This window comes from Ailuropoda melanoleuca, chromosome X (genome assembly GCF_002007445.2).
Source record: "Ailuropoda melanoleuca isolate Jingjing chromosome X, ASM200744v2, whole genome shotgun sequence".
NCBI lineage: Eukaryota > Metazoa > Chordata > Mammalia > Carnivora > Ursidae > Ailuropoda > Ailuropoda melanoleuca.
In genome coordinates, this window is record NC_048238.1 from 57,115,580 (window position 1) to 57,142,163 (window position 26,584).

The window sequence follows — 26,584 nt, forward strand, 5'->3', positions numbered from 1 at the left end:
GAGATGGAGAGAGAGAGAGAGAGTGCTCAAGAGAGTGAGAGTGAGTGCACAAGCGTGAGTTGGGGGAGGAGCACATGGGGAAGAGCAGATGGGGAGGGAGTGGGAGAGGAAAAGAATCTCAAGCAGACCCTGCCCTGAGCCTGTTGTGGGGCTTGATCTCACCCTGAGATCATGACCTGACCAAAACCAAGAGTTAGATGCTTAACTGACTGAGCCACCCAGGCGCCCCTGTCTCCAAAAGTTTTGTTTCTTTGTTTGAAATGGAACTAAACAAGGTCCATGTGTCAAAGCATCTGACTGATATGTTTCTTTTAATCTAGAACAGCTCATCCCTCCTATTCATCCCCCCACACACCCCGCCCCTTGCAGATGACTTGTTAGAGGACCATCCATCAATTGTCCTGTAGAATATCACACAGTATGAATTTAACTCTTTGGTTCCTTGTGGTGTCATCTAACTTGTTCTATAACTCCTGTTACCTGTAAAGTGAAAGTTAGAGTTAAAGACTTTATAAGATTTCATTCTTTTTAAAAAAAATTCATTGTTTGTATTTCTCATTTATATACTCATAAAATTATGTAGGCAAATTTACACAATAAATTAATTTTTTCTTAAGATTGTATTTATTTGCCAGATAGAGAAAATGAGCACAAGCAGGGAGAGCAACAGGCAGAGGGAGAAGCAGGTTCCCTGCTGAGCAAGGAGTCTGATGTGGGACTCTATCCCAGGACCCTGGGATCATGACCTGAGCTGAAGGCAGACATTTAACCGACTGAGCCACCCAGGCGTCCCATAAATTGTTTAGTTAAATAAAACCCCTCATATTAGTTTCTAAAGCTTTCATTTATTCATTCAATCACTATTCAACAAATATATCCTTTGTGCCAGGTACTGAGCTGTTCTTCAACAGTGAACAGGACTGACATTGTAGTTCCCAGCTTAAATGTTAGTTCTAGTTTCTATTGGTAGCAATTATGGAGCCACAAGCTTGACATGAACCAATAAGCTTGCATGGAAAGATCGGGGTGAGAAGCATGTTTTCCCAATGCTTTTTATTTTAACTCCTATCCAGTGAAGAACAAGTGGATGTGGAACTCGTACAACGTGGAGACATCATTAAAGTGGTTCCAGGAGGCAAATTTCCAGTGGATGGTCGTGTTATTGAAGGACATTCTATGGTAGATGAGTCCCTTATCACAGGTATGTTCTTTTAGAGAATCATGACATGAAAGTAAAGTGGATCCAAAGTGTTAATAAAAAAATAGGAATAAAAGGTGGAGAGCTTTTTGTAGAAACTATGGAAGGAGTAAATGATGAGTAAAGAGAATAGGAATTCTTTTTAAGACTGTATTAAATCAATTTCTGTAGACTTACTTTGTGTTTTTCGTTATGCTACTGAAAGCTTTTTTCACTGAGGATTATTAATTACTAGAATGTGTAACCAAAGGAAGTTGTCTCATTCTGATGTAGAGCCCAAGAGACTTTGGCAGATTTTCCTGAGCAAATACCTATTTGTTTTCCTGCCCTAAAGAGTGGTCTGGTAGGAGCTGGAATAGGACTCCAGGTTTTCCACATCAGGGTCTGCTCTAAGAACTTAGGCCTTGGAGTAGTTTTCGAGACCTTAGATAACTAAGGCCAATCTGGAACAGAACCAAAAGAATACCTTTCCTGTCTGAACCCTCAGGATAGCCAGAAGAGGCTCAGCTTCTGGACTATGAGGAAATAATTTAGGACTCTGTGTTTCTCAATAGGGTGCTACTGCCAGTTCAGATGGGACAGTTCTTCTGGGGGACTGCTTGCACATTGTGATACATTTAGTATCCCTGACCCTGGCCCACTAAATTGGAGTAGCAGTACCCCATGCTCCAGCAGTAGTTAGTATAAACAAGAACTCCCACGTTTCTAAATGCTCCTTGGGAACATATTGAGGACCCGTGATCTAAGACTAGGATCAGCTTTAAAAGTGTCTGCACATAAGAGCTGACTTAATAGATTTTTCTAGTTTAAGATATGTGTCCCTGGGTTTGGCCCAGAACTGACATAAGAAAAAAGGGAGGGCAACTTTCACCTAGGCATTTATCCAGATTCTATTTCATGAAGTAAGAATCTCCTTTCTACATATTTTTGACAATTAATAAATAACAGCATGTTTCAAGATAGTATGTATTTATGCTCCCTAAATCTGTCTTTATTCCTTATACAGGGGAGGCAATGCCTGTGGCTAAGAAGTCTGGCAGCACAGTAATTGCTGGTTCCATTAACCAGAATGGGTCGCTACTTATCCGTGCAACCCATGTTGGAGCTGACACAACACTTTCTCAAATTGTTAAACTTGTGGAAGAGGCACAAACGTCAAAGGTAACTTAATTCCCTAGGAGAAAGAGAAAGTATTTTTTTAAAAGGCTGCTCAGTATAAATCTTGATCTAGTGTTTATATTTTCCTTTAACTCCGGTTGCATTAATATGGAGATTATTAAAATATTTGTGTGTAATACCAAATATACTCTGTATTCATTATCAAAAAAAGGAGACTTTGATACGTGTATTGTTGTTTTTGTTGTTGTTGTTATTATTATTATTATTATTATTATTATTATTATTATTCTAGGCTCCTATCCAGCAGTTTGCAGACAAACTCAGTGGCTACTTTGTTCCTTTTATTGTTATTATTTCCATCACTACCCTCTTGGTTTGGATTATAATTGGATTTCTGAATTTTGAAATTGTGGAAACCTACTTTCCTGTAAGTGACTTGTAACAACTCTTTGCCATACGTAAAATAGTTTGTGAATCTTTTGCATAAACTATTAGTTGGAAAATAACTTTAATAATTACTAGTATCTTTATGGGCCTGGAATGGGAGGGTAATAAGAATAACATTTGCATTTCTATAAATATAAAAATTTCCTTCTGGAAAGATTTTTTTTCATTATTTTCATTTCTTTTTTATTATTTTCATTATGATCTTCCCAAAGCAAATACTGAACTTTTATATTTTATACCTAGTCTCATTCCCAACATGACTCTGCTTTCTCAAAGGACTGTAGATAATATTGAGAAAAACCTTGGGATTTCAGCTCTGCCATATACCATCAGTGTGATCTTAGGTCAACTTAATTTCTCTCTGAGCTTCAGTTTCCTCATTTATTAAGTGAGATTCTAATAATACCCATCCTGCATAACTTGGCAGCTGTTGTGAAAGTTAAATAAGATGATATATTGGAAACACTTGTAATTTATTAAATGCATTATAAATATATGGTACTATTAGTGCCTGTTCCTCTGTAGTTCTATGATAGTCTCAAAAGTATGGTGTTGTAAAGTGGTAAAGTAGGTCTGGATTGTGCCTCATATTAGAGATATAACCTTTAAGTCACTTCTGTTATCCTTGTTTGTCACCTGTAATGTAGTAATAATAATACCTAAATTGCAAGATTGGAATCAGTGTAGGTGAAAACATGCACATATGACATATATTAAAGCATAAGCTTTTATGTCTATGAAAGTCCCTTCTAACTGTTTCTATATAGATAAATACCTCTTAGGTGAATGGTTAGTTTAAGTATTTGAGAACTTTGTAAGAACCTAGCACCATAAGTCATTACTACTAAGAAAGTCTTACTTTGCTGTATTTCATTATTTAAAAAAAATGCCATGCTGTACACTGTTTCATGTTGTTTGTCCCTTGAGTTAAAGAACAAGTAGAATCAGGAGAGTGAGGGTGAGACGTAGAGCCTTGCTGGGGAACTGAAGAAAAACTTATTGCCAAGAAGGACATTTTGAAGATTTTGTTGTCTAGAAGAGGTGTCTCTGGTATCTCACTCCTAGATATTTATTGAAGATTGGAAAAGAATTAAATCAGGGCCATGGGGACACAGAAGGTCACAGAACCTCTGATCTTTGCCATCTCCATTGATAAAATAGACTCTCCAGTTTGGCTCTTTTCAGTCATCAGTGCTCCTGAGACAATCATAAAGGATTTTCTCAATTATTCTTTGGAAGAGAGATTAGAAGACTCCCACTCAGGTGTTGCTTCCCTCTGGTCCTTGTCTGTGGCCATCTTCTCCATTAGTGGTATGATTGGCTCCTTTTCCACTGGACTTTTTGTCAACAGTTTTGGTAGGCACAATTCAGTGCTTCTTGTCAACCTATTAATTGTTACTGGTGGCTGCCTAATGGGTTTCTCCAAATTAGCAGAGTCTGTTGAAATGCCAGTCCTGGGTCAATAGATTATTGACCTCTTCTGCAGATACTGCACAGGTTTTGTGCCCATGTGCATTGGAGAGATATCTCCTAACTGCCCTGTGGTGGCAGGTAGGGGCTTTGGCATTCCTAACTGGCTGGGCATTGTTGTCAGGACTCTGGTGACTCACATTTTTGGTCTGAAAGTCGTCTTGGAGGTTGAAGAGCTTTGGCCCCTGCTGTTGGGCTTCACCATCATTCTAGCTGTCTTACGAAGTACAGCCCTTCCATTTTGCCCTGAAAATCCTAGATTCTTGGTCATTAACAGAAGGGAAGAAGAGAGTGCTAAGGAGATCTAGTGATTGTGGGGCACCCAGGGCGTGACTCAGACAGGACATCAGGGAGATGAAAGATGAGAGTGCTGGGATGGCACAAGAAAAGCAAGTCACTGTGCTGGAGCTCTGCAGCGTGCCCAGCTACTGACAGCATATCATCATTCCCACCATGCTCCAGCTCTCCTGGCTGGAGAATCAGTGCTGTGTTCTGTTACTGAGTAGGAATCTTCAAAGATGCAGGTGTTGGGGAGCCATTGGTGTGGGTGTGGTGAATCCTGTCTTTGCTGTAGTTGCTCTGGTTTGAGTGGAAAGGGCAGGGAGGAAGACTCTACATCTGATTGGTCTTGGAGGAATGACTTTTTGTTCCATCCTTATGACCATTTCATTGTTATTAAAGGACAAGTATAACTGAATGGGCTTTGTCTGTATTGCAGCTGTCTTGTTTCTTCATGCCATTTTTTGAAATTGGCCCAGGCTCCATTCCCTCGTTTATTATGGCCAAACTCTTCAGCCAGGGACCCCAACCAGCTGCAATGGCAGAGGCTGGTTGTTCCAGTGGGACCTCCAACTTTTTGGTTGGGCATCTCTTCCCCCTCAGCTGCATTCTGTTTAGGAGCCCGTGTTTGTATTGTCTTCACTGGCTTCCTTGTTATCTTCTTGGTCTTTAGTCCCCGAGACCCACGGCAGGACTTTTGAGGAAATTAACGAGCCTTTGAAGGGCAGGTGAAAGAGGCCAGTAGAGCTGACAAAGGATTGTGGAGATAAACAGCATCCAGCCTGTTGAGGGAGACTACCACCAAGGTCTAAGCCGTGCATCCTTCCTGCCTCCCTACCAACATGAAAAAGCAAACTCTCCCTGAGAGAGAGAGAGAGAGAGAGACCTCATCAGGTTGTAACCCGGGACTGTTTCTGATTGCTGCTACTTGATTCCTTTCTCTTCCCACACACTTCATGGGCACCCAGAGGAACCCAGTGCTGGAATTAGTTGTATCTTCAATGGCTTTTTAAACATTTTATTGCTTGGACATTCTCTTCTGTTTAGGAGAGACCAAGTGAAACTTCCTTCATTTCAAAAGGAATTGGCTGCTTGGCATATGACAGCTTTGCCAGCTTTTCCTCCCTTGGGTTCAGTATTGCCTCACAAGGACATATAGGAGTGTAAGAGTAAGGTGCAGTTTCCCCCACCCCAGACTTAACAGGAAGCAAATCTACATGAGTTTGGAGGGCAGAGAGGGATTAAATAAGAGCACCTTCCTCACTTCTATACAGCTCTGCAGAGATTATTAACTCGAGTTCTATTTATCTTCTGGTTTTATTACATAAATATTTAGTTCTTTAAGTGTAAAGCAATTTTACCAAATAATGAGAACGTAAGGAAATTGAGGTTAGAGGGAGGTGCTTAAAGAGAGGTTATAGGGTGGAAGATTTGATACTGGAAAGGTCAAGGTGCAATAAGAAGGGAAGACTTTAGAGAGAAATGTAATGTTTTGTTGAAGCATACATGATGTGTGTGAGATTTGCACATTGCCTCTTAACAGTTTCTGTCCTTCAGGTGGAAACTCTCAAGTTTAACTGCTCAGGAAAATCATGTGCCTATATTAAGAAGCTACTGGTTTCCTTTGGAACTTTTTTCTTTGTTGAAGATCATATGTAGTATTACTTGAAATCTAGGATGATTACTAAAATAGGTATTGTAGTTAATGGTGGTTGATGGATTCTAATTTTGGATGGAGTCCAGAGAAGGGAAGATTAATTCTAGAACTCCTTTCTCCCCTCACTGGACCAAAAAAGTTCTTCCCCATGTAGTGGACCCTTTTTAAAAAAGAAAACTATTCCTAATCACCTATCTGGTGGGGGAGCCCTCCAAATGAGTAACCCAATTTTGTTTTTTAGGAGATTTTAATTGTTTTATTTTTTTGAAAGTTTTAGCTTTAATTCCAGTTAGTTAACATACAGTATTATATTAGTTTCAGGTATATATGCCATCCACCTCCCCTCTGGTAATCAGTTTATTCTCTATAGTTAAGAGTCTGTTTTTTTGGCTTGTCTCTCTCTCTAGCTTTTTCCCTCTTTGTTCATTTGTTTTGTTTCTTAAATTCTACATATGAGTGAAATCATATGGTATTTGTCTTTCTCTGACTGACTTATTTTGTTTGGCATTATACTATCTAGCTCCATCCATATCTTGGCTGTTATAAATAATGGTGCCATAAACATAGGGGTGCATGTGTCCGTTTGAATTTAGTGTTTTTGTATTCTTTGGGTAAATACCCAATAGTGTGATTGCTGGATTGTAGGGTAGTTCTGTTTTTAATTTTTGAGGAACCTCCATACTCTTTTCCAGAGTGGCTGCACCAGGTCCCACCAAAGGTGTAAGAGGGATTGTTTTTCTCCATATACTCACCAACACCTGTTATTTCTTGTGTTGTTGATTTTAGCCATTCTGACAGGTATGAAGTGATATCTTATTGTGGTTTTGATTTGCATTTCCCTGACGATAAGTGATGTCGAACATCTTTACATGTCTGTTGGCCTTCTTTGGAGAAATATCTATTCATGTCTTCTGCCCATTTCTTGACTGGATTTTTTGGGTTTTTTTGGGTGTTGAGTTTGATAAGTTCTTTATAGATTTTGGATACTAACCCTTTCTCAGATATGTCGTTTGCAAGTATCTTCTCCCATTCTATAGGTTGCCTTTTAGTTTTGTTGATTGTTTCCTTTGCTGTACAGAAGCTTTTTAACTTGATGAAGTCCCAGTAGTTCATTTTTGCGCTTGTCTCTGGAGATGTGTCTAGTAAGATTTTGCTACGGTCAAGGTCAAAGAGGTTGCTGCCTGTGTTGTCTTCTAGGATTTTGATGGTTTCCTGTCTCATATTTACGTCTTTTGTCCATTTTGAATTTATTTTTTTTGTATGGTGTAAGAAAGTGGTCCAGTTTCTTCATTTTGCATGTCCCTGTCCAGTTTTCCCAACAACATTTGTTGAAGTCTTTTTCCCATTGGGTTGAAGATTAACCATATAATTGTGGGTTTATTTCTGGGTTTTCTATTCTGTTCTTTTGTTTTCTGTATCTATTTTTGTGCCACTACTGTACTGTTTTCATTCCTACAGCTTTGTAATATAACTTGAAGCCTGGAATTGTGACGCTTGCAGCTTTGCTTTGCTTTGCTTTTTCAAGATTGCTTTGGCTATTCGGGGTCTTTTGTGTTTCCATATAAATTTTAGGATTATTTGTTCTAGTGCTGTGCAAAATGCTGTTGCTATTTTGATAGGTATTACATTAAATTTGCAGATTGCTTTGGGTAGTGTAGACATTTTTTTAAAGATTTATTTATTTTAGAGGGAAAGAGCGAGCATGAGCAAGGGGAGGGGCAGAGGGAGAGGGAGAGAATCCTCAAGCAGACTCCCTGCTGAGTGCAGAGCCCAACATGGGGCTTGATCCCAGGACCCTGAGATCACAATCTGAGCTGAAATCAAGAGTCAGCCACGGAACCAACTGAGCCACCCAGGTATCCCAGGTAGTATAGACATTTTAATAATATTTGTTCTTCTAATCCATGTGCGTGGAATAATTTTCCATTTCTTTGTGTCCTCTTCAATTTCTTTCATTGGTGTTTTAGTTCTCAGAGTACAGGTCTTTCACCTCTTTGATTAGGTTTATTCCTAGATATCTTATTATTTTGGTGAAATTTTAAATGGGATTATTTTCTTAATTTCTCTTTGTGCTGCTTCATTATCGGTGTATAGAAATGCAACAGATTTCTGTAGATTGATTTTGTATCCTGCTACTTTCCTGAATTTGTTTATCAGTTTTAGCAGTTTTTTGGTGGAGTCTTTCAGGTTTTCTATATATAGTATCATGTCATGTGCAAATAGTGAAAGTTTTACCTCTTCCTTACCGATTTGGATGCCTTTTATTTCTTTTTGTTGTCTGATTGCTGTGGCTAGGACTTCTAGTACTATGTTGAATAAAAATGGTTCGAGTGGACATCCTTGTCTTGTTCCTGACCTTAGGGGAAAAGCTCTCCATTTATCTCTATTAAGGATGATGTTAGCTGTGGGTTTTTCATAAATGACCTTTATTATGTTGAGGTATATTTTCTCTAAACATACTTTGTTGAGTGTTTTTATCATGAATGGATTTTGTAGTTTGTCAGTGCTTTTTCTGCATCTGTTGAAATGATCATATGGTTCTTATCCTTTGTCTTATTTGATGTGGATTTTTAGTTTGTTGTAAGCCATAGCTTTAAAAGAATTCAGAGGAGAATGTTCATAGCTAACTTTGAATTTGTAACCTCAGCTCTGGGAGAGGATTTTTCCTGAACCGTTATTATCTTGTTGATGTATGTTGTTGCTTTGGCATCATCAAGTGCTTATTCATCTGCTACCATGTCAAGTTACCCTCGTTAGCATGTTTCCATTGTATTAGGTCAAGTGCCCTTAGGGGCCCATACGTTTGAGACAGTGTGAGTAAATGTGCAGTGTAGCCCACACTTGAGAGAGTATGAATGTATATGTACTGTCACTTTGCTCTAGTTGGAAGTAGTTTATTGGTAGCTTGTTTCCTGTGTTCCTACAGCCCCCTTTTGGATAGAATCTGTTAAACATCTCTCTGTGTATAAATAACACTGCCTCTGCTTTGTGGAATTTGTGTCTATGGCTTTTTTCCAAACTTTAGTGTTCAGTCTCATCTGGCTACTTTTTCTTGTTGGAGAGTTGGGGGGGAACTCCTTAAGTCTTGAGGCTGAGGGTGGAGGACTCTCACTCTAGACCCAGACAATGGAAATAGTTAAGAGTGTGAGATCAAGACGTGTGGCCTCTTGGGGGCGCTGGAGGGGAATTGTGGAGGAGAGAGGGGCTTTCTTTTAAGGGGATAAAAAACAAATTGGAGACTTCTAACTCTGGAACATTTCAGAGAGTTAGATGAGATGGAGGGATTTACTCTTGCCGCAGGTCACAGACACTTCCACAAATCATCTAGTTTCCTAGTATTTTTATAAATGGAAATTGGGCCCCATGACAGTTACTGTCTTTTCCCCTTTTTATATGTTGTTTGATCTCCCTTTCTCTCCTTCTTACCCACTTCAGGTCCTTTAGCCAAACCCTTGCCTATGAAACTATTTTAGTTACCAGTTCTCCCAGTTCCCTCTGGTCATTGAGCCTTCGGATTAAAACTCACAGAGCTGTGGAGTGGGGCTTTGTTGGAACCGGTGACTTCTTCTAATTGCACCTGCACTTCTGGCTCCTCAAAAACAGTGGGATGGCAGTAATGCAGTGTGGAAGTTTTCCCATTTCTCAGTGACCAGATTGTGAATATTTCCAAATGGATTTTCTGTTATAATGTTACTGTGGTTCTTTATTTTTTTAAAAGATTTTATTTATTTATTTGACTGAGGGAGAGACAGCGAGGGAGAGAGGGAACACAAGCAGGGGGAGTGGGAGAGGAAGAAGCAGGCTCCCAGTGGAGCAGGGAGCCCAAAGCGGGGCTCAATCCCATAACGCCGGGATCATGCCCTGAGCCGAAGGCAGCCGCTTAATGACTGAGCCACCCAGACGCCCCTGTGGTTCTTTATTTTGAGATAAAAATTCTGAATGTAAAAAAAAGAAAAAACAAACAGAACAAGTAGAATCATAAAAACTAGGTATCAACTTCATGATATATGGTCATTAGTATAATATAAAATTTTTTTAAATGATTCATATTCGTTAATTACACACTGAATGAGAAGATTGCTGAGAAGTATTTTGGAATGTGTATCCCTTAGGAATTTTTCTCATGAGTTCGGGGTGGGGGAGGGGGCTTAGGAGATTTCCCCTAATACTGTCAATTGTATTTACTCGCACAAGCAAATATTCAATGTCACTAAGAGCTATATACTACCTGATATACTCAGTTCACACTGTTATGTTCAAAAGAATTTTACTGAAATAGGATTAAGCTTCTTTTGCATGCTGGGTGATTTTTCCATTGTCTTTAAAGTATAGTGTGAAAGGCAGATTTATGGTCTTAGGGTACAGAGATTCAAAATTCTTTTTCTTCAGGATCAGATTTGCTGAGAACCAGGTCCCATATTTGCAGCTATTTTTGAAAATCCCAGTAAAAGCACTTATTCTCAATCTAGAGGTAAAAAGCTGACTTTCATGTTCTTTAGATTAACTGCATAATTTGTAACTGGAATTAGCAAAATTGAATTCCTGATTTTAGGACTATGACTTGTTTACCAGTAATGTCACAATTTCTTATATTCGTACAAGAAGAAAAAAGTGTTTTCTTACTAGTAACCAAAATGTGTATGTTGGCAGCTAAGTAGGATTATGTGTACCTTGAAAAATGTGGTTTTATTTAAATAGAGTTAAGCATTGTTCCTTTTGTTTTATACAGCTCTAGATCAATAACCAAAATTCATGCCTTTCTTCTAAAGGGATATAACAGAAGTATCTCCCGAACAGAAACGATAATACGCTTTGCTTTCCAAGCCGCTATCACAGTTCTGTGCATTGCATGCCCCTGTTCACTGGGACTAGCCACTCCAACTGCTGTGATGGTGGGTACAGGAGTAGGCGCTCAAAATGGCATACTAATCAAAGGTGGCGAGCCATTGGAGATGGCTCATAAGGTAAGATAGTCCCCAGAACTAAGAATTGTCCCATCCAAACTAGCATTAGCACCCCTATTGGGAAACAGAATCCAAAATTATTTCCACATAGTCCATAAGCCGAGCTTCTTCTGGGACTATCCTGAGGGTTGAGGTAGGAAAGGTGTTATTTTGGTTCTGTTCTGGATTGGTCTTAGTTATGTAAGATCTCTAAAACTACTCCAGGCCTACTTTCTTAGAGCAGACCCTGATGTGGAAAACTTGGAGTCCTATTCCAACTTAGATTAGAAATGTCTTTAGGTCAGGAAGACAGAAGGGGCGTTTGCCCAGGAAAAATGCGACTCCATGTTTGTGTTCTTCACCGTGAGATAGAGCTTATTGTAACATTGCAGTTTCGTGCCTTTGCCACTAGCTGAGAGTTTGCAGCTGTAACTTCAAAAATACAATCTTATTCCTCATCTCTCTCATATTAGGTTTTCCAAAACAATTTCAATCAAGGCTACTTGACTTCAACTAAAACCATGTTCCTTCTAATATGTTCTTATTATGAGGATATAAACTATATACAGATGCATATAGTAAAAACAGAACACAGCTTAGAACAGATTTGGAACCTCATATAACCAGTGAATACAAGCTGTTAGTATTTATAGTAATTTTTTATTTACTTTGATTTAATTTCAAACTTAAGAATTGAAAGAACAGCATAAAGAACTCCTGTGTACCCTTTACTGCAGATATCAGGCTCCTTTCCTAAGAACAAGGACATTCTCTTACATAATCATAGTACAGAGATCAAAATCAAGAAATTGACATTGCTATAATACTGTTATCTAACCTTTAGTCCGTATTCCAGTTTCCTCAATTGCTTCTATAATGCTTTTTATAGCTATTTTTTCTCTTGTTCAGAATTATGCTTTGTATGTAGTTGTTATATCTCTTTTCATCTTGGTTCCTCAAGCCAGTCATTTTTCAAGGTTTGTATTCCACGTTTACTGTGGGGTGACTGTATTCTCTTAATTCCGGATTCTTCCTTTTTCCTGTCTGGGCTCAGTTTCCCTCATGGGTTCACAGAGCTGTCTCTTCTCAGACCAAGCTTCTCATCTAGACCCAATAAAGTCAAAGCAGACCAGCAGGTCTTATCTGGTGTTCACTTCAACTTAATTATTTACCTTTCTTTTATAATCATATCCCTGCTGCCCAGATTTCCACTGCAGTTGTGGAATTCATTAGTATTGAAAGCCTTTCTCTTTCCCTAAGGCACTGAGTCATCTCTTAAGTACTTATTAACAGTCAACTATTAACAATTGATTCTAGTTGTTTAACATATATTCACAATATGGTTGAACATTAGCAAGGGAGGGCTATTAGATGTAACTTAGAGTATTTTTTCCCTTATTCTCCCTTACTTTTGCTCACTCAAAGACAGTTCAACTCCAATTCAGTCAAAGGTCAATTTATTAAGAAACAAAATATTCATCTGTCAAAGTAAACCTTTTTCTTATTTTTGGAAAGGTAGTATTAAGGATTATCAAGTCATATAGGTGCAGCGTATTTTAATTTTCTTACAGGTGAAGGTAGTGGTATTTGATAAGACCGGAACCATTACCCATGGAACCCCAGTAGTGAATCAAGTAAAGGTTCTAGTGGAAAGTAACAGAATATCACGCAGTAAGATCCTGGCCATCGTGGGAACTGCTGAAAGTAACAGTGAACACCCTCTAGGAGCAGCCATAACCAAATACTGCAAGCAGGTACAATTTTTCCTTTGTTTATTAATTTAGTTGTCTTCTACAGGAATTACACAGACCAAATCCAAACTGGCATTTGACTATGATTTACATAGTATAGTTGGTAGGAGGCTAGAAAGACTTGTACTTTATCATTTTATTTTATGGTATGTGTTAGTTTCTTCATACAGAAGAGTATAAAGATGAAAACAGAAATTAACTATAATTCTATCACACAGATAACCCCTGTTGACTAAAAAATTAAAATGTAATGTGTATTTATGGTAGGAAAATTCAGATAGTTCAGAGAGTTACATAATGAAAAGGAAAGCCTCATTCCCTGCACTCTTTCATAATTCCTCTCTCTAGAGTTTAACAAGTGTTAATCTGTTAACAGTCTTTTAAAATACAGTGGTCTCCCCTTATCTGCAGGGGGTATGTTCCAAGACCCAAGTGGATGCTTGAAACTGCAGAGTACTGAACCCCTTATATACTGTGTTTTCTCCTATACATACATACCTGTGAGAAAGTTTAATTTATAAATTAGTCACAGTAAGAGATTAACAATAATAACTAATAATAAAATGGAATAATTATAACAATATACTGTAATAAAAGTTATGTGGATGTGGTCTCTCTCTCTCTCTCAAAATTACTTATTGTACTGTACTCGCCCTTCTTGTGATGATGTGAGGTGGTAAAATGCCCGTGTGATGAGATGAAATGAGATGAACGATGTAGGCATTGTGACTTGGCATTAGGCTCCGATTGACCTTCTGACGCTATGTCAGAAAGAGGATCATCTGCTTCCAGACCACAGCTGACCATGAGTAACTGAAGGAAAGTGAAACCGTGGCTGGGAGAAGGAGGACTACTGTAGCAGCTTTATTGAGATACAATTCACATACTATAAAGTTCATTACAAATTGTACAATTCAGTAATTTTTAGTATAATCCCAAAAGTGAGCATTTGTTAACCATTTTAAATGCATATCTGAACATATATGCATTTATTACTTTTTAGACTTTATGTAGAAAGGTCACACAGTGACCAATCTGTGGTACCTTGTTTTTTTTTATTTTATTGAATGATTCTTCCATATTAGGACATATAGACCTGCCTCATTATGTTTAATAGCTATATTGTGCCCTACTGTATGATTGGTTTTTTGTCTCTTACAGTGTACAGTTAAAGTTCTCGTCAGCTTTTGCAAGTTTATCTTTATGTTAAATGCCTATCAGTGCAATTGCTAGATCAAAGGATACATGCAGTTAAATTGTGCTATTACCAGTGCCCACATAGCAAATATTACCAATACCTACATGAAGTGTTGTACCAGTTTATACTTCCACCAAAAGTTATTAGTGCTCATATTCCCACATTCTTTCTTTATTTTTTCCAGTTTAATAAATAAAAAAATACTTATTCATTGATGGTTTGCTTTGCATTTCCATAATTATAAATCGGGTTGAGCATCTTTTCATTGGCCATTGGAATTTCTTTTTCTGTAACTTTTCTGCTTGTATCCTTTGCTAGTTTTTTCATAGGATTGTTTATCCTTTTTTCATTGATTTGTATAAGTTCTTTGTAAATTATCTCATAATTTTACAGTTATGATGTGCCAGTTCCTATCATTGGTGTTCTTTCCTTTTTACCAATTTACTATTACTGACCTGGCTTCTTTACACCCAAACCAAACAACAGAGAGGATGAAGATATAAAGAGCCAGGAAACAGTGATGGCCACCAAAATTCTTTGGCTTACTAAGGACACAGAATCATACTAGAGAGGCACTCTGGTAACTAAAGGCCCTGTTCTTTGTTACCCTTTGCCCTGTACTGAATAGAAAATCTGACTTGACAATAGAATTAAATATTTAACTTGTAATTCTCTACTGGAAAGGACAGAGAATATTGGTAAACCTTCCATGTTTTCTCTCTCTGAACTTGGTATAAATTTTAGAGAGTGGGATTAAAATAAACAATTCTGACGTTTTATTCTAAACATTTAGAATTAACCAGGCATGTAGCGTGTGTCTAAACATTTAGAATTAACCAGCAATAATCTTTGATCTTGCTATTGATGACCTTGGATTATTGGAACAGCAGAAGAAATCCTTCTGTTTCTATTTGTTAGGAGCTGGATACTGAAACCTTGGGTACCTGCGTAGATTTCCAGGTTGTGCCAGGCTGTGGTATTAGCTGTAAAGTCATCAATATTGAAGGCTTGCTACATAAGAATAACTGGAAGATAGAGGAAAATAATATTAAAAATGCATCCCTGGTTCAAATTGATGCAAGTAATGAACAGTCATCAACTTCATCTTCCATGATTATTGATGCCCAGCTCTCAAGTAAGCTAATTTTCTTCATAGTACCAATTATGGGACAAATATAAACAGATGTCTAACTTTATAATCCTGAACTGTTAGATAAGAAACAAAAATTGGCATCATGGTTTCATTCTGTCAAATAATTTTACCATAGACCTTCTGGTCACTTCACTTGAGTTATTCGAGAACATTTCCCAACTGTGCTCCTTGATTCTACCATAGGGTGATGAATTCTAGTCTCAGTTGATCTTCCATATTAGTTCAGCTATCTTTCTTTTATTTCTTACCACAGCTACTCTAAACCTTTCATATCTTTCACGAGATACTGTGGCCTTCTCCCTAGTTCCCTAAGCAAATTGCCAGGTTTATTTTTCACCTAGAAAATTAAGGTTCTCAAACATTTGTTCTTTCAGCTTTTTGCCCAGAATGATTCCTTTTTCAGGGGAAGAGGTATCCCTCATCTTGCATGATGAATCCCATCATCTTTGCTGTAGATCCTACCCTCTCTTGATTCTTCAGGGACCTTACTCTGTTACATCCCCTCACTTCTTTATTTTCCATCTCTCTGTACTAGCTCCTTCTCCTAAACATATAAACATTTCTTCCATCAATATCACTGTAATCCCTTCTAGATTGTATCATGTCTCTTTTTTTTTCCTTTATCTCTAAGCTTCTAGAAAGAGTAGTCTCGGTTTACTGAATTCACTTATTCACTGCACAGCCTGGCTTCTGCCCTATTCATACTACCGAAACTATTTTTTCTAAGTGCATTGATGATCTTATTCAGTACTCACTCCAGTGGTTTCTTCTCAGTCTGCATCCTGCATGACATTTGAGAATGTCATTAAGGCATTTGAGAATGTTGACCGTTGCTTCCTTCCTAAAGCTCTTTCTTCTTTTAATTTCATGACCATCTGTTCTCTAGATTATCCTCTCACCTACCTGGCTGTTGCTTCCAAACCTCCTCTGATTTCTCTTTTCTCCTGCTCTCAAATGTTGGGTATCCCCAGGGTTTTGTTCTTTGTCTTTTTCTTACTTTATATACTCTCTGTACAATCTCATTCATGTCTATTGCTTGTTCTGCCACGTGTAGGCTTCTACTACCACCCCAAAATCCACATCTCTAGCCGAGGTTTCTGGTTGGTCTTTCTGGAGTTTCTGGTTGGTCTGTCCATCTGCCCCAAAATATAATATACCCACCTAAGTGTTCTAGCACCTTCCCACCCATTTGTGCCTTAGTGATTTTGCTAACCTGCAAATATGATTATATAACTGCCTAATACCTTTTATTATAGTGGTTTATGATTTATTTTTGAATTATGAACCTCTGGAGGAATGTGATAAAAGTTATGCCCACCCTGCCAAAAATTTTTGTTTTGGAGTTTTGCATGTATCCTTTTTGTTTTGTTTTGTTTTTGCAGAGTAGGCCTTTATTGTTTTTTTCTTAACCAAAGGCTTACAGCAATCTGGGAAGCATTTATTATTATTATTTTTTAATAATAATTTTTTATGTTATGTTAGTATAACACCCAGTGCTCCAGGTTTGCATGTATCCTAAACCCTATCAGCGTGATTCTGTTAGGGATCCTGGCTTTGCTGGCTGTCTCCCGTGGGACGAAGACCAGTCTCTCTGGACTTTGTTCCAGGTCCATTCCCCATGATATGTCTTCTGCCTACCTACAGCACCCACTTTGTCTTTTTCCACTGACCTCCATGTACTCTGTGTTCCAGTCATATGAACTACTTACAGTTCCTTTTTACATTGTGTCATTTCCTGCTTATTAGATCGTGTACTGTTTTCTCTGGGTAACGTCATTGTCTACAGTGGCATCCACCTCGTGAACTTATTTTCATCTTTCAAAACTCAGCTCACATCTCTCTTCAGTGAAGCCTTTGTCAACTGATATGTACAGGCAGAGATATTTGCTCTTCTTTTTAAATCATAACTGTACTTAAGCTCTATTTTTTTGGTGCTAGGTACACTGCATGGTAAGACTTTATTTACCTGCCTGATTCTACGAAACTACAATTGATTATTTGTCTGCGAACTTCCAGTATCAAGCATACTGACACATAGTAATTTTGTTCATTTGACACCTTTTATTAAGCACTGTTCAAGACACTAAAGAATCAGCAACAAGCAGAATAGACAGAGTCACTATCTTTGGGAGCTTATATTCCTGGTGGGAAAACACAAAACAGTGAGCAAAAAGATAAGAAAATACAATATGTCTGATGGAGATCGTGTTATAGAGGAAAATAAAGAGGGGTAGAGGGGTATAGGGAATGCTGTGAGGATTGGCTCCTATTTTATATAGGATGATCAGAATAGGCCTCGTTGATAAGTTGGTGCTAGAGCAAAAACCTGAGAAGGGGGAGGGAGAAAGCTATGTGACTGTCTGTGACCAGAGCATTCCAGGTAGGAGGGATGTTAAGTACCCAAGCCTAGTTTGAGGAACAACAATGAGAACAGTGTGCCTAGAGCAGAGTAAATGAGTGGGAAAGGGGTAAGAGATGAGGTTAGAGAGTAGTACAGGACTAGATTATGTAAGGACATTGAAAGAATTTTGGCTTTTACCCTTAAGATGGGAAGCCCTTGGAGAGTTTTGTGTACAGGAGTGCCAGAATCCAACTTAATGTTTTAGAAATATTACCCTGGCTGCTCTGACAAAAATACAGTGCTGGAGGAATGGGGGGGAAGGATTGAAGGAGGGAGATGAGTTAGTAGGCTGTTGCCGTAATCCAGGTGAAAGAGAAGAGTGGTTTGGACCAATGTGGTAACAGTAGAGGTCATAAGGAGTGATCAGAATCTGAATGTGTTTTGAAGGGAGAGCTGGCTGACAAATTTTCTCACAGATTGGGTATGGGGCATGACAGAAACAGGAGTCAAGAACTGTGCCAAGGTTTGTGGCCTAAACAATTTAGAAGGATGAAGTTACCATTTAAATAAAATGGGGAAGACCACTGGAAGGGCAATATTGAGGAGAACTGATCAGGAGATCAGTTTTTTACATGTTAAATTTGAGTGCCTATTAGATATTCAAGTGCAGATGCCATATAAATGGAAATAACAAGTAGACAGTTGGCCGCACAAGTCTGGAGTTCAAGGAAACAGACTAGGTTGGAGACGTAGATTCGGGAGTCATCCACTTATATTTCTGTGCCTTCCAATATGATAGCCATTCATTACATGTGACTACTGAAACTTAAATTATTTAAATTTAATTTAAAATTCAGGGCTGTCTGGCTGGCTCAGTCGGAAGAGCATGTGACTCTTGATCTTGGGGTCATGAGTTTGAGCCCCATGTTGGGTGTACAATTACTTAAACACATAAATAAACTTTAAAAAATAAATTTAATTTAAAATTCAGCCCTTCAGCCATACTAGCCATATTTCACTGCTCAACAGTCGCATGTTGTTAGCGGCTACTGTATTAAATAGCAGATATAGAATATTTCCAAATTCTGTTGGACAAAGCTGGTGTAGATTGTATTTAAAGCTATAAGACTGGATAAGATCACCAAAGAGTGAGATTCGGTAGAAGGGGGGATGGTTTAAGGATTGAGCCCTACAATACAATAGGTTAAGAGATCAAGGAGATCAGCAAAGAAGACTGAGAAGAAGTGGTGAGTGAAGAGGTAACTCATAAGAATTTGGTGTCCTAGAAGCCAAGGAAGGAGGGAGTGATCAGCTGTGTTAAATGCTTCTAATAGGGCAAGTAAGATGAGGAACAAGAATTAACCATTGGGTCTATGAAAATAAAGATCACTGGCATACTGTGTGAACAATTCTTTGGAGTAGTAGAGATGAAAGCTTTATTGGAGTGGGTTCACAAGTGAATGGGAAGATATGAATTAGAGATAGTCAATAGAGACAACACTTCCAAGAAGTTTTGCTGTGTATAGAAGCAGAAATTTGGGGCAGTAGTAAAGAGGTAAGTGAGATCAAGAGAGGTTGTTTTGTTTTGTTTTTAAAGATAGGACTATGTGCGACAGAGAAAATGGGATTATGCGGGAGAAAGAGGAGAGAATTGTAGGAGAAATGTTCTAGAATAAGCAAAGGAAGGGAGTCTAGTGCATAAGTGGAGAGGCTGGCCTTAAATAGGAGCAGGGGCAGTTTATAATAGAAGAGTAGCTAGATTGGTGTGGACATAGGCACAGGTAGTTGATTAGATGTGGCGGTGAGAGCTTGCAGAAGTTCTCTTCTGATTGCTTTTCTTTCTGAAGTAGGAAGCAGATTCATCATCTAGCCATAGATAAGGGTGGGAGAAGAGAAGGTATAAACTAGCTCTCTAGAAGGAACAGAAAATGAATGGACTAGGGAAGTATAGAATTGCCAGAAAACTCTAAGGACTTGAGTTAAGTTAGTGGTCACATGTTTAAAATGAGATGTCAGTATGGTTATATGTTTTCATCCAACCATATTCAGCTGCTGATGCACAATAAATATTTTGAATTTAATTCAGTTGTGTGAAAGATCAAAGGGAAAGCTTCACCAAGAAAGTAACATTTGAACTGGCTCTTGAAGAATAGGATGAGTTTGATAATTGGAGAGGAGGGGTGAGGACATTCCAGGTGGAGACAGCAACATGGGCAAAGGCCCAAAGGCATAGAAGAGCAGAGTATGTTCCTTGAAAATTTGGAAATCACTGTTGTAGGCTGTGATCTACCAAACATACAACATAGTGACTGTGTAAGGTTAGACAGGAAGAACGTGCCTCACAATGTTGTTACAAATATTAAACGGTCTCACTAAATGTTCTTTCTGTACTTTATTTCAGATGCTCTTAATGCTCAGCAGTACAAAGTCCTCATTGGTAACCGGGAGTGGATGATTAGAAACGGTCTTGTTGTTAACAACGATGTAGATGATTTCATGACCGAACATGAAAGAAAAGGTCGGACTGCTGTATTGGTGGCAGTTGATGGTAAGGTTTTCCATAAGTACACTATGACTCAATGTTATGATCTCAGTTATGATTTTATGTATATTTTTGAGAGACTTCTGAACTTGAGGTCTTTTGAAAAGCAGCCTGAATGCAAAGTGAAAATGTTAGCAATACGTAATTGTTACTGATTAACTTAGAATTCTTTTGCATTTGCCTGGCTTTGTTTTTTTCTCCCTGGCCTATGTTTTTTTAAAAAAAAAGCTAATCAAGGATTTTTTTTTAAACTTAAAAATAGAATAACATTAAAGTAATAGCAAATAATATCTATAATCTCATCATCCTAACTCAGTGTCAGTTTTAATTGCGTGTATTCCATTTCTGGTTTTGTGTGTGTGTGTGTGTGTGTATTTTATATACAATATAATATATGTACAGAATTATAATATTAGTATATATGCTGTTTTTAGGTGGGTGTATTTTGCATATACAGTTTACCTTAATAAAGTTGAATAAAAATTTAAAATCTCTTGTACAAGTACTATTATATTTTGCTTTATTCATTTACTTGCTATATTCATAAATATTTTCTAATTTTAATTCTGCTTAATTTATTTTTATTACATATATACAGTAATTTATATATATATATACACACACACACACACACACAGTAATTTATTATGTTACTATAACTAACTTCATAATTCCCTTGTTAGAAATTTAAGCTATTCCTAATATTTCATTATTATAAATAACACTATGATAAACATGTATGAGGTTTTAGGTGCTTTCTTTTGTTAAATTATTTCTTGGGTAAATTTCTAGCTGTGAGATTAATTAGTCAACATTTATAATCCTTGCTAAGCATGAAGGCAGTATCTTAACTATGACATTTTTAGGCCCAGAAGGAGCAAAAAATACCATTTACTTTTTTTAAAATAAAATAACTACTTGCAGTGATTTCTTTCCCCAGTATAAAATGCCAATTTTGTCTCAATCCACCCCCTTCACCTTAAAAAGAAAAAAAAAAGCATTAGTTTTCAGTTTCATTTACCTTTAAATGAACTAAACTGTTTGGGACTATTGATCAATACTTCTCAAAGGGGAAAAAAAGGAGTCTTTTAGTGTCCAATAAGATCTCTCTTTTCATTTTCCAATTACTACTTTCATTAGTAACCCCTACCTCACTCTGAAATTTTCATAACTAAATATGGAGGTTTATTGCAGATTGTGTGGAATACAGCCTGTGTGGGCTTGGAGACATTTTGAGTTAAGCTAAGCCCTGAACAACTTTGCTTAACAAAATTAATTTCTTTCTCAAAATTTAAGTTAGAGTATTATTCTTGCCTTCGCCATATTCCAAACTCTCTTATTTTCTGGTGCTCCCGTATTAGATGAGCTGTGTGGCTTGATAGCTATTGCTGATACAGTGAAGCCTGAAGCAGAATTGGCTGTCCATATTTTGAAATCTATGGGCTTAGAAGTAGTTCTGATGACTGGAGACAACAGTAAAACGGCTAGATCTATTGCTTCTCAGGTAATTAATTGGTTTACTTAGTTGTTGGGGTGGGGGTATGTGGTAACTTCTAATTCTTCATATACATTTTGTTTCTTGCTTTCAAGTGCTAAAGATTCATACTACCTATTATTTTTCTTATCACTGAGTATCAGTATCTTGTTCTTTAAAGAACAGTTGGCATGCTGTGTTGGAAGGAGTTTGGATTTTGTGTTACTGTTATAACTAAAAAACCGTTTACTTAATCCATGAGTTGCTTCAGTGACACCATACACCAGTTTCTGTTGATACTTCCTTTGAAATGCTGCTCATATTCTTTACCGGTGCTGCCAGCCTAAGCCACACTCTCAGGTGCCCAATCTCTCATGCCTAAATTACAGCCAGAAGCTCCAGGCACTTCCCTCTCTAGTCCATCCTGAACATCACTGGTGGAACCATCGCCTAATGCACCACTTTGACGTAATTTTCTGCTCCTGACCCCCACATTTGCCTTATCTGCAAAACTTTTCTCATATTAGTCTTTTTTACTTCAGAATGCCTCCTCCCTCTTCTATTAAATAACACAAGTAATAGATGAGTACATTCTTATATAAAGAACGTGGAAGGATATAAAGTGAAAAGTTTAAGTCACCCTTTTCCCAAGCTCTCTGTCCAGTTCTATCCCCAATTTTTCATAGGCATATGTGTTCATATACAAATGTATAGTTATGGTTTTTTCAACATAAATTACATCATTTTTCTAAAGATTGTTCATTCAGCAGTTTGCTTTTTATTTTTTATTTTTATTTTTTTTAAAGATTTTATTTATTTGAGAAAGAGAGAGCATGAGGGAGAGAGCATGAGCAGGGGGGAGGGCAGAGGCAGAGGGAGAAGCAGACTCCCCACTAAGCAGGGAGCCCGATGCAGGACTAAATCCCAGGACCCTGGGATCATGGCCTGAGCCGAAGGCAGATGCTCAAATCGACTGAGCCACCCAGGCGCCCCAGCAGTTCGCTTTTTATATATAACAACATTTATGCCTTGGAGCTTTGTCCATATCTAAACATACAAAGTTATTTTAGCCTTTCAACATTACTACATGGAATTCTGTGGTATGGATGTATCATAATTTACTTAAACATTCCTCTAATGATGGATATTTAGGTGGTTCTGAAGATTTTGTTACAAGCAGACAGTGATGTAAATCTTTGGACATACATCTTTTTTGGGGAGGGGTTTCACAGAGCTTTCATTTTTTATTTTTTATTCATTTTTTAAAATTTTATTTTAGTTCCAGTATAGTTAACATACAGTGTTATATTAGACTCAGGTGTACAGCATAGTGATTCAACAGTTCTATACATTAGTCAGCGCTCATCATGGTAAGTGTGCTCTTAATCCCCTTCACCTGTTTTATCCATCCTCCCACCTAACTCCCCGCTAGTGACCATCAGTTTGTTCTCTGTAGTTAAAGAGTCTGGTTTTTGGCTTGTCTCTCTGTCTTCCCTTGTTCGTTTGTTTTGCTTTTTAAATTCCACATATGAGTGAAATCATATGGTATTTGTCTTTCTCTGACTGACTTATTTCACTTAGCATTATACCCTCTAGATCCGTCCATGTTGTTGCAAATGGCAAGATTTCATTCTTTTTTATGGTTGAGTAATATTCCATGGTATATACATACTACATATTCTTTATCCATTCATCTATCGATGGACACTTGGACTGCTTCCATATCTTGGCTATTGTAAATAATGCTACAATAATCATATCAGTGCATATATCTTTTTGAATTAGTGTTTTCATATTCTTTGTGTAAATACCCAGTAGTGGAATTACTGGATCATATGGTAGTTCTACTTGTAATTATTTGAGGAACCTCCACACTTTTCCACAGTGGCTGCACCAGTTTGCATTCCCAGCAACAGTGACCAAGGTTTCCCTTTTTTCCACATCCTCGCTAGCACCTGTTTCTTGAGTTTTTGATTTGAGCCATTCTGACAGGTATGAGGTCATATCTCATTATGATTTTGATTTGCATTTCCCTCATGATGAGTAATGTTGAGAATCTTTTCACGTGTCTGTTGGCCAATCTGTATGTCTTCTTTGGAGAAATATCTGTTCATGTCTTCTGCCCATTTTTAAATTGGATTATTTGTTTTTTGGGTGTTGAATTTGATAAGTTCTTTATATATTTTGGATATCAACCCTTTATCAGATAGGTCATATGCAAATATCTTCTCCCATTCTGTAGATTGCTTTTTAGTTTTGTTGATTATTTCCTTCACTGTGGAGAAGCTTTTTATTTTGATGTTATTCCAGTAGTTAATTTTTGCTTTTGTTTCCCTTGCCTCAGTGGACCTATCTAGAGAGATGTTGCTATGGCCAAAGTTGGAAAAATTACTGCCTGTGTTCTCTGCTAGGAGTTTTATGGTTTCCTGTCTTGCATTTAGTTCTTTAATCCATTTTGAATTTATTTTATTATGGTGTAAGAAAGTGGTCCAGTTTCATTCTTTTGTACATAACTGTTCAGTTTTTCTGACACCATTTGTTGAAGATTTGTTTTTTCCTATGGCATATTCTCACCTCTTTTTTCAAAGATTAATTGACCATATAATCCTGGGTTTTTTTCCTGGACTCTCTGTTCTGTTCCACTGATCTATGTGTCTGTTTTTGTGGCAGTACCATACTGTTTTGATTACCACAACTTTGTAGTATATCTTGAAATATTGGATTGTGATACCTCCACTTTTGTTCTTTTTCAACATTGCTTTGGCTATTCAGAGTGTTTTGTGGTTCCATACAAATGTTAAGATTATTTGTTCCAGTTCTGTGAAAAATGCTGTTGGTATGTTGATAGGGATTGCATTAACTCTGTATATTGCCTTGGGTTGTATGGACATTTTAACATTTGTTCTTCCAATCCATGAGCATGGAGTATCTTCCCATTTGCCTGTGTCATCTTCGATGGCTTTCATCAGTGTTTTATAGTTTTCAGAGTACCGGACTTTCACCTCTGTGATTAAGCTTATTCCTACATATTCCATTATTTTTGGTGTAATTGTAAATGCTATTGTTTTCTTAATTTCTCTTTCTGCTACTTTGTAATTAGTGTTTAGAAATGCAATGGATTTCTGTATATTGATTTTGTATCCTGCGACCTTACTGAATTCTCTCATCAGTTCTAGTGGTTTTTTGGTGAAGTCCTTAGGCCTTTCTATATATAGTATGATGTTACCTGCAAATAGTGAAAGTTTTACTTCTTCCTCACCAATTTGGATGCCTTTTATTTCTTTTTTAAAAATATTTTTATTTATTTATTAGAGAGAGAGAGCATGAGTCAGGGGCAGAGGCAGAGGGAGAGGGAGAAGTAGACTCCCTGCTGAGCAGGGAGCCTGATGCAGGGCTCAATCCCAGGACCCTGAGATCATGACCTGAGCCGAAGGCAGATGCTTAACTGACTGAGCCACCCAGGCACCCCAGATGCCTTTTATTTCTTTTCGTTGTCTGATTGCTGTGGCAAGGACATCTGATACTATGTTGAATAAAAGTGGACATCCTTGTTCTCTTCCTGACCTTAGGGGAAAAGCTCTCAGTTTTTCACCATTAAGGATGATGTTTGCTGTGGGTCCTCTAGTCTCCTGTTTATTCTCTGTAGTATATTTTTTAATTTCAGCTATTGAGTTCTTCATCTCCATTTGCTTCTTTTTTATGTTTCCTATCTCTTTGTTGATGGTCACACTGAAGTCTCCACTGTTTTCTTAAGTCCAGTGAGTATCCTTACGACCCTTACTTTAAGTTATCTATCAGACATATTACTTATTTTCATCTCATTTAGCTCTCTTGCTGTGATAGTGTCCTGTTCTTTCATTTGGGATGTAGTCCTCTGTCTCCTCATTCTGTTGAACTTTCTGTGTCTGTTTCTATGTGTTAGAAAAGTCAGCTATATCTCCTGCTCTTGAAACTGGTGTCCTTATGAAGAAGAGGTCCTTTAGTACCCCCGTAGTACAGTGTCCCCTGCTCACTAGATCCTGACACTCTGCTGGTGTCTTCTATGTGTGTTGCATGCACTGGACTATTTTGGCTGAGCCACGTTCGCCTTCCGTCCAGTTGTCGACAGTGTCTCTCTTTGTCTGGTGGCGGCAAGATTTGGTCCCTGTGGCGTCAGTGAGCCGGTCTGGGGCTGCTTTGAGCATGAGCTGAGTCCGAGCAGGTGTTTGCCAGAGATGCAGTAGCACCAAACTACAGGGTGCTCTCCCCGTGTTATCCCCTGAGAAGCTTTCTTAGGTGGGTAGAGCCTGCCGTCAGATCCGATATCTACCTCCCGCACACTGCTAGGTCCCCAGTTGGACTTGTGTGTGTGATGATTATCTTCCTCTCTGCTTGGGGCTGGAGCCACTTTGGAGTGGTTCGGACCCCTGCAGTGCCAGGCTTGTGGCACCACTTTGGATGGGCTCCGGCTGAGGGCATACGGCATACGGGAGGGGGCAGGTCTATGGGAGAGAGCGTAGGCAGGGCGTGGGGTTCCAGCAAGGTCTGCGCTGGCCTGAAGTGGGAGGGAACCTGTAGTCACCAGGGAAAACTGCTGAGTCCGGCCGGGTTGGAGGGGGTGGATCTGCAGAATTGCGTGGCAGCCAGGCACACTGTTAGTCATCTACGTGGAGAGAGCTGGCACTGTGCTACTTACCACAGGTGTTGGTGTATCTAGGCTGGGGGCAGGGGAGGGAAATGCTGCCTGCCAGTTCTTTTGTTCTTGGAGGAGTCTCCCAAAGATCCCTGCCTCTACTGCACAGACTCTGACATTAGTAAACAAATCTCCCTCCTGTATACTCCAGGCATTTTTCAAACTGCTGCTTCTGTGCTCTAGAAGCTGTTTGTTGTGCTGTCTACATGAGGGGGGGGACTCCGTTTCTTATTGCCCTCTGGCTCTCCCAGAGCTGAAGCAGCTGATTTTTGAAGTTCCAGGTGTTAAGCCCCACTGATTGTAAGAACTTGCAAAGCCAGGCCCCTCTGGTTCTCAAAGC

The 26,584-nt window shown here is 38.3% G+C and overlaps 1 protein-coding gene and 1 pseudogene across 4 annotated transcripts in view; both read left to right on the forward strand.

Annotated features, from left to right (window-relative positions):
* ATP7A (ATPase copper transporting alpha) overlaps nucleotides 1–26,584 on the forward strand; it is a 148,974-nt gene that overhangs the window by 114,777 nt on the left and 7,613 nt on the right. For all 4 annotated transcript variants that reach the window (XM_034648816.1, XM_034648818.1, XM_034648819.1 and 1 more), the window contains 8 exons: nucleotides 1,074–1,201; nucleotides 2,205–2,359; nucleotides 2,610–2,744; nucleotides 10,940–11,134; nucleotides 12,685–12,867; nucleotides 14,981–15,197; nucleotides 19,958–20,104; nucleotides 21,460–21,602. In XM_034648816.1, coding sequence (XP_034504707.1) covers nucleotides 1,074–1,201; nucleotides 2,205–2,359; nucleotides 2,610–2,744; nucleotides 10,940–11,134; nucleotides 12,685–12,867; nucleotides 14,981–15,197; nucleotides 19,958–20,104; nucleotides 21,460–21,602 — 1,303 coding nt within the window. The remainder of the gene's footprint in view (nucleotides 1–1,073; nucleotides 1,202–2,204; nucleotides 2,360–2,609; nucleotides 2,745–10,939; nucleotides 11,135–12,684; nucleotides 12,868–14,980; nucleotides 15,198–19,957; nucleotides 20,105–21,459; nucleotides 21,603–26,584) is intronic.
* LOC105241319 lies at nucleotides 2,763–6,500 on the forward strand (annotated as a pseudogene).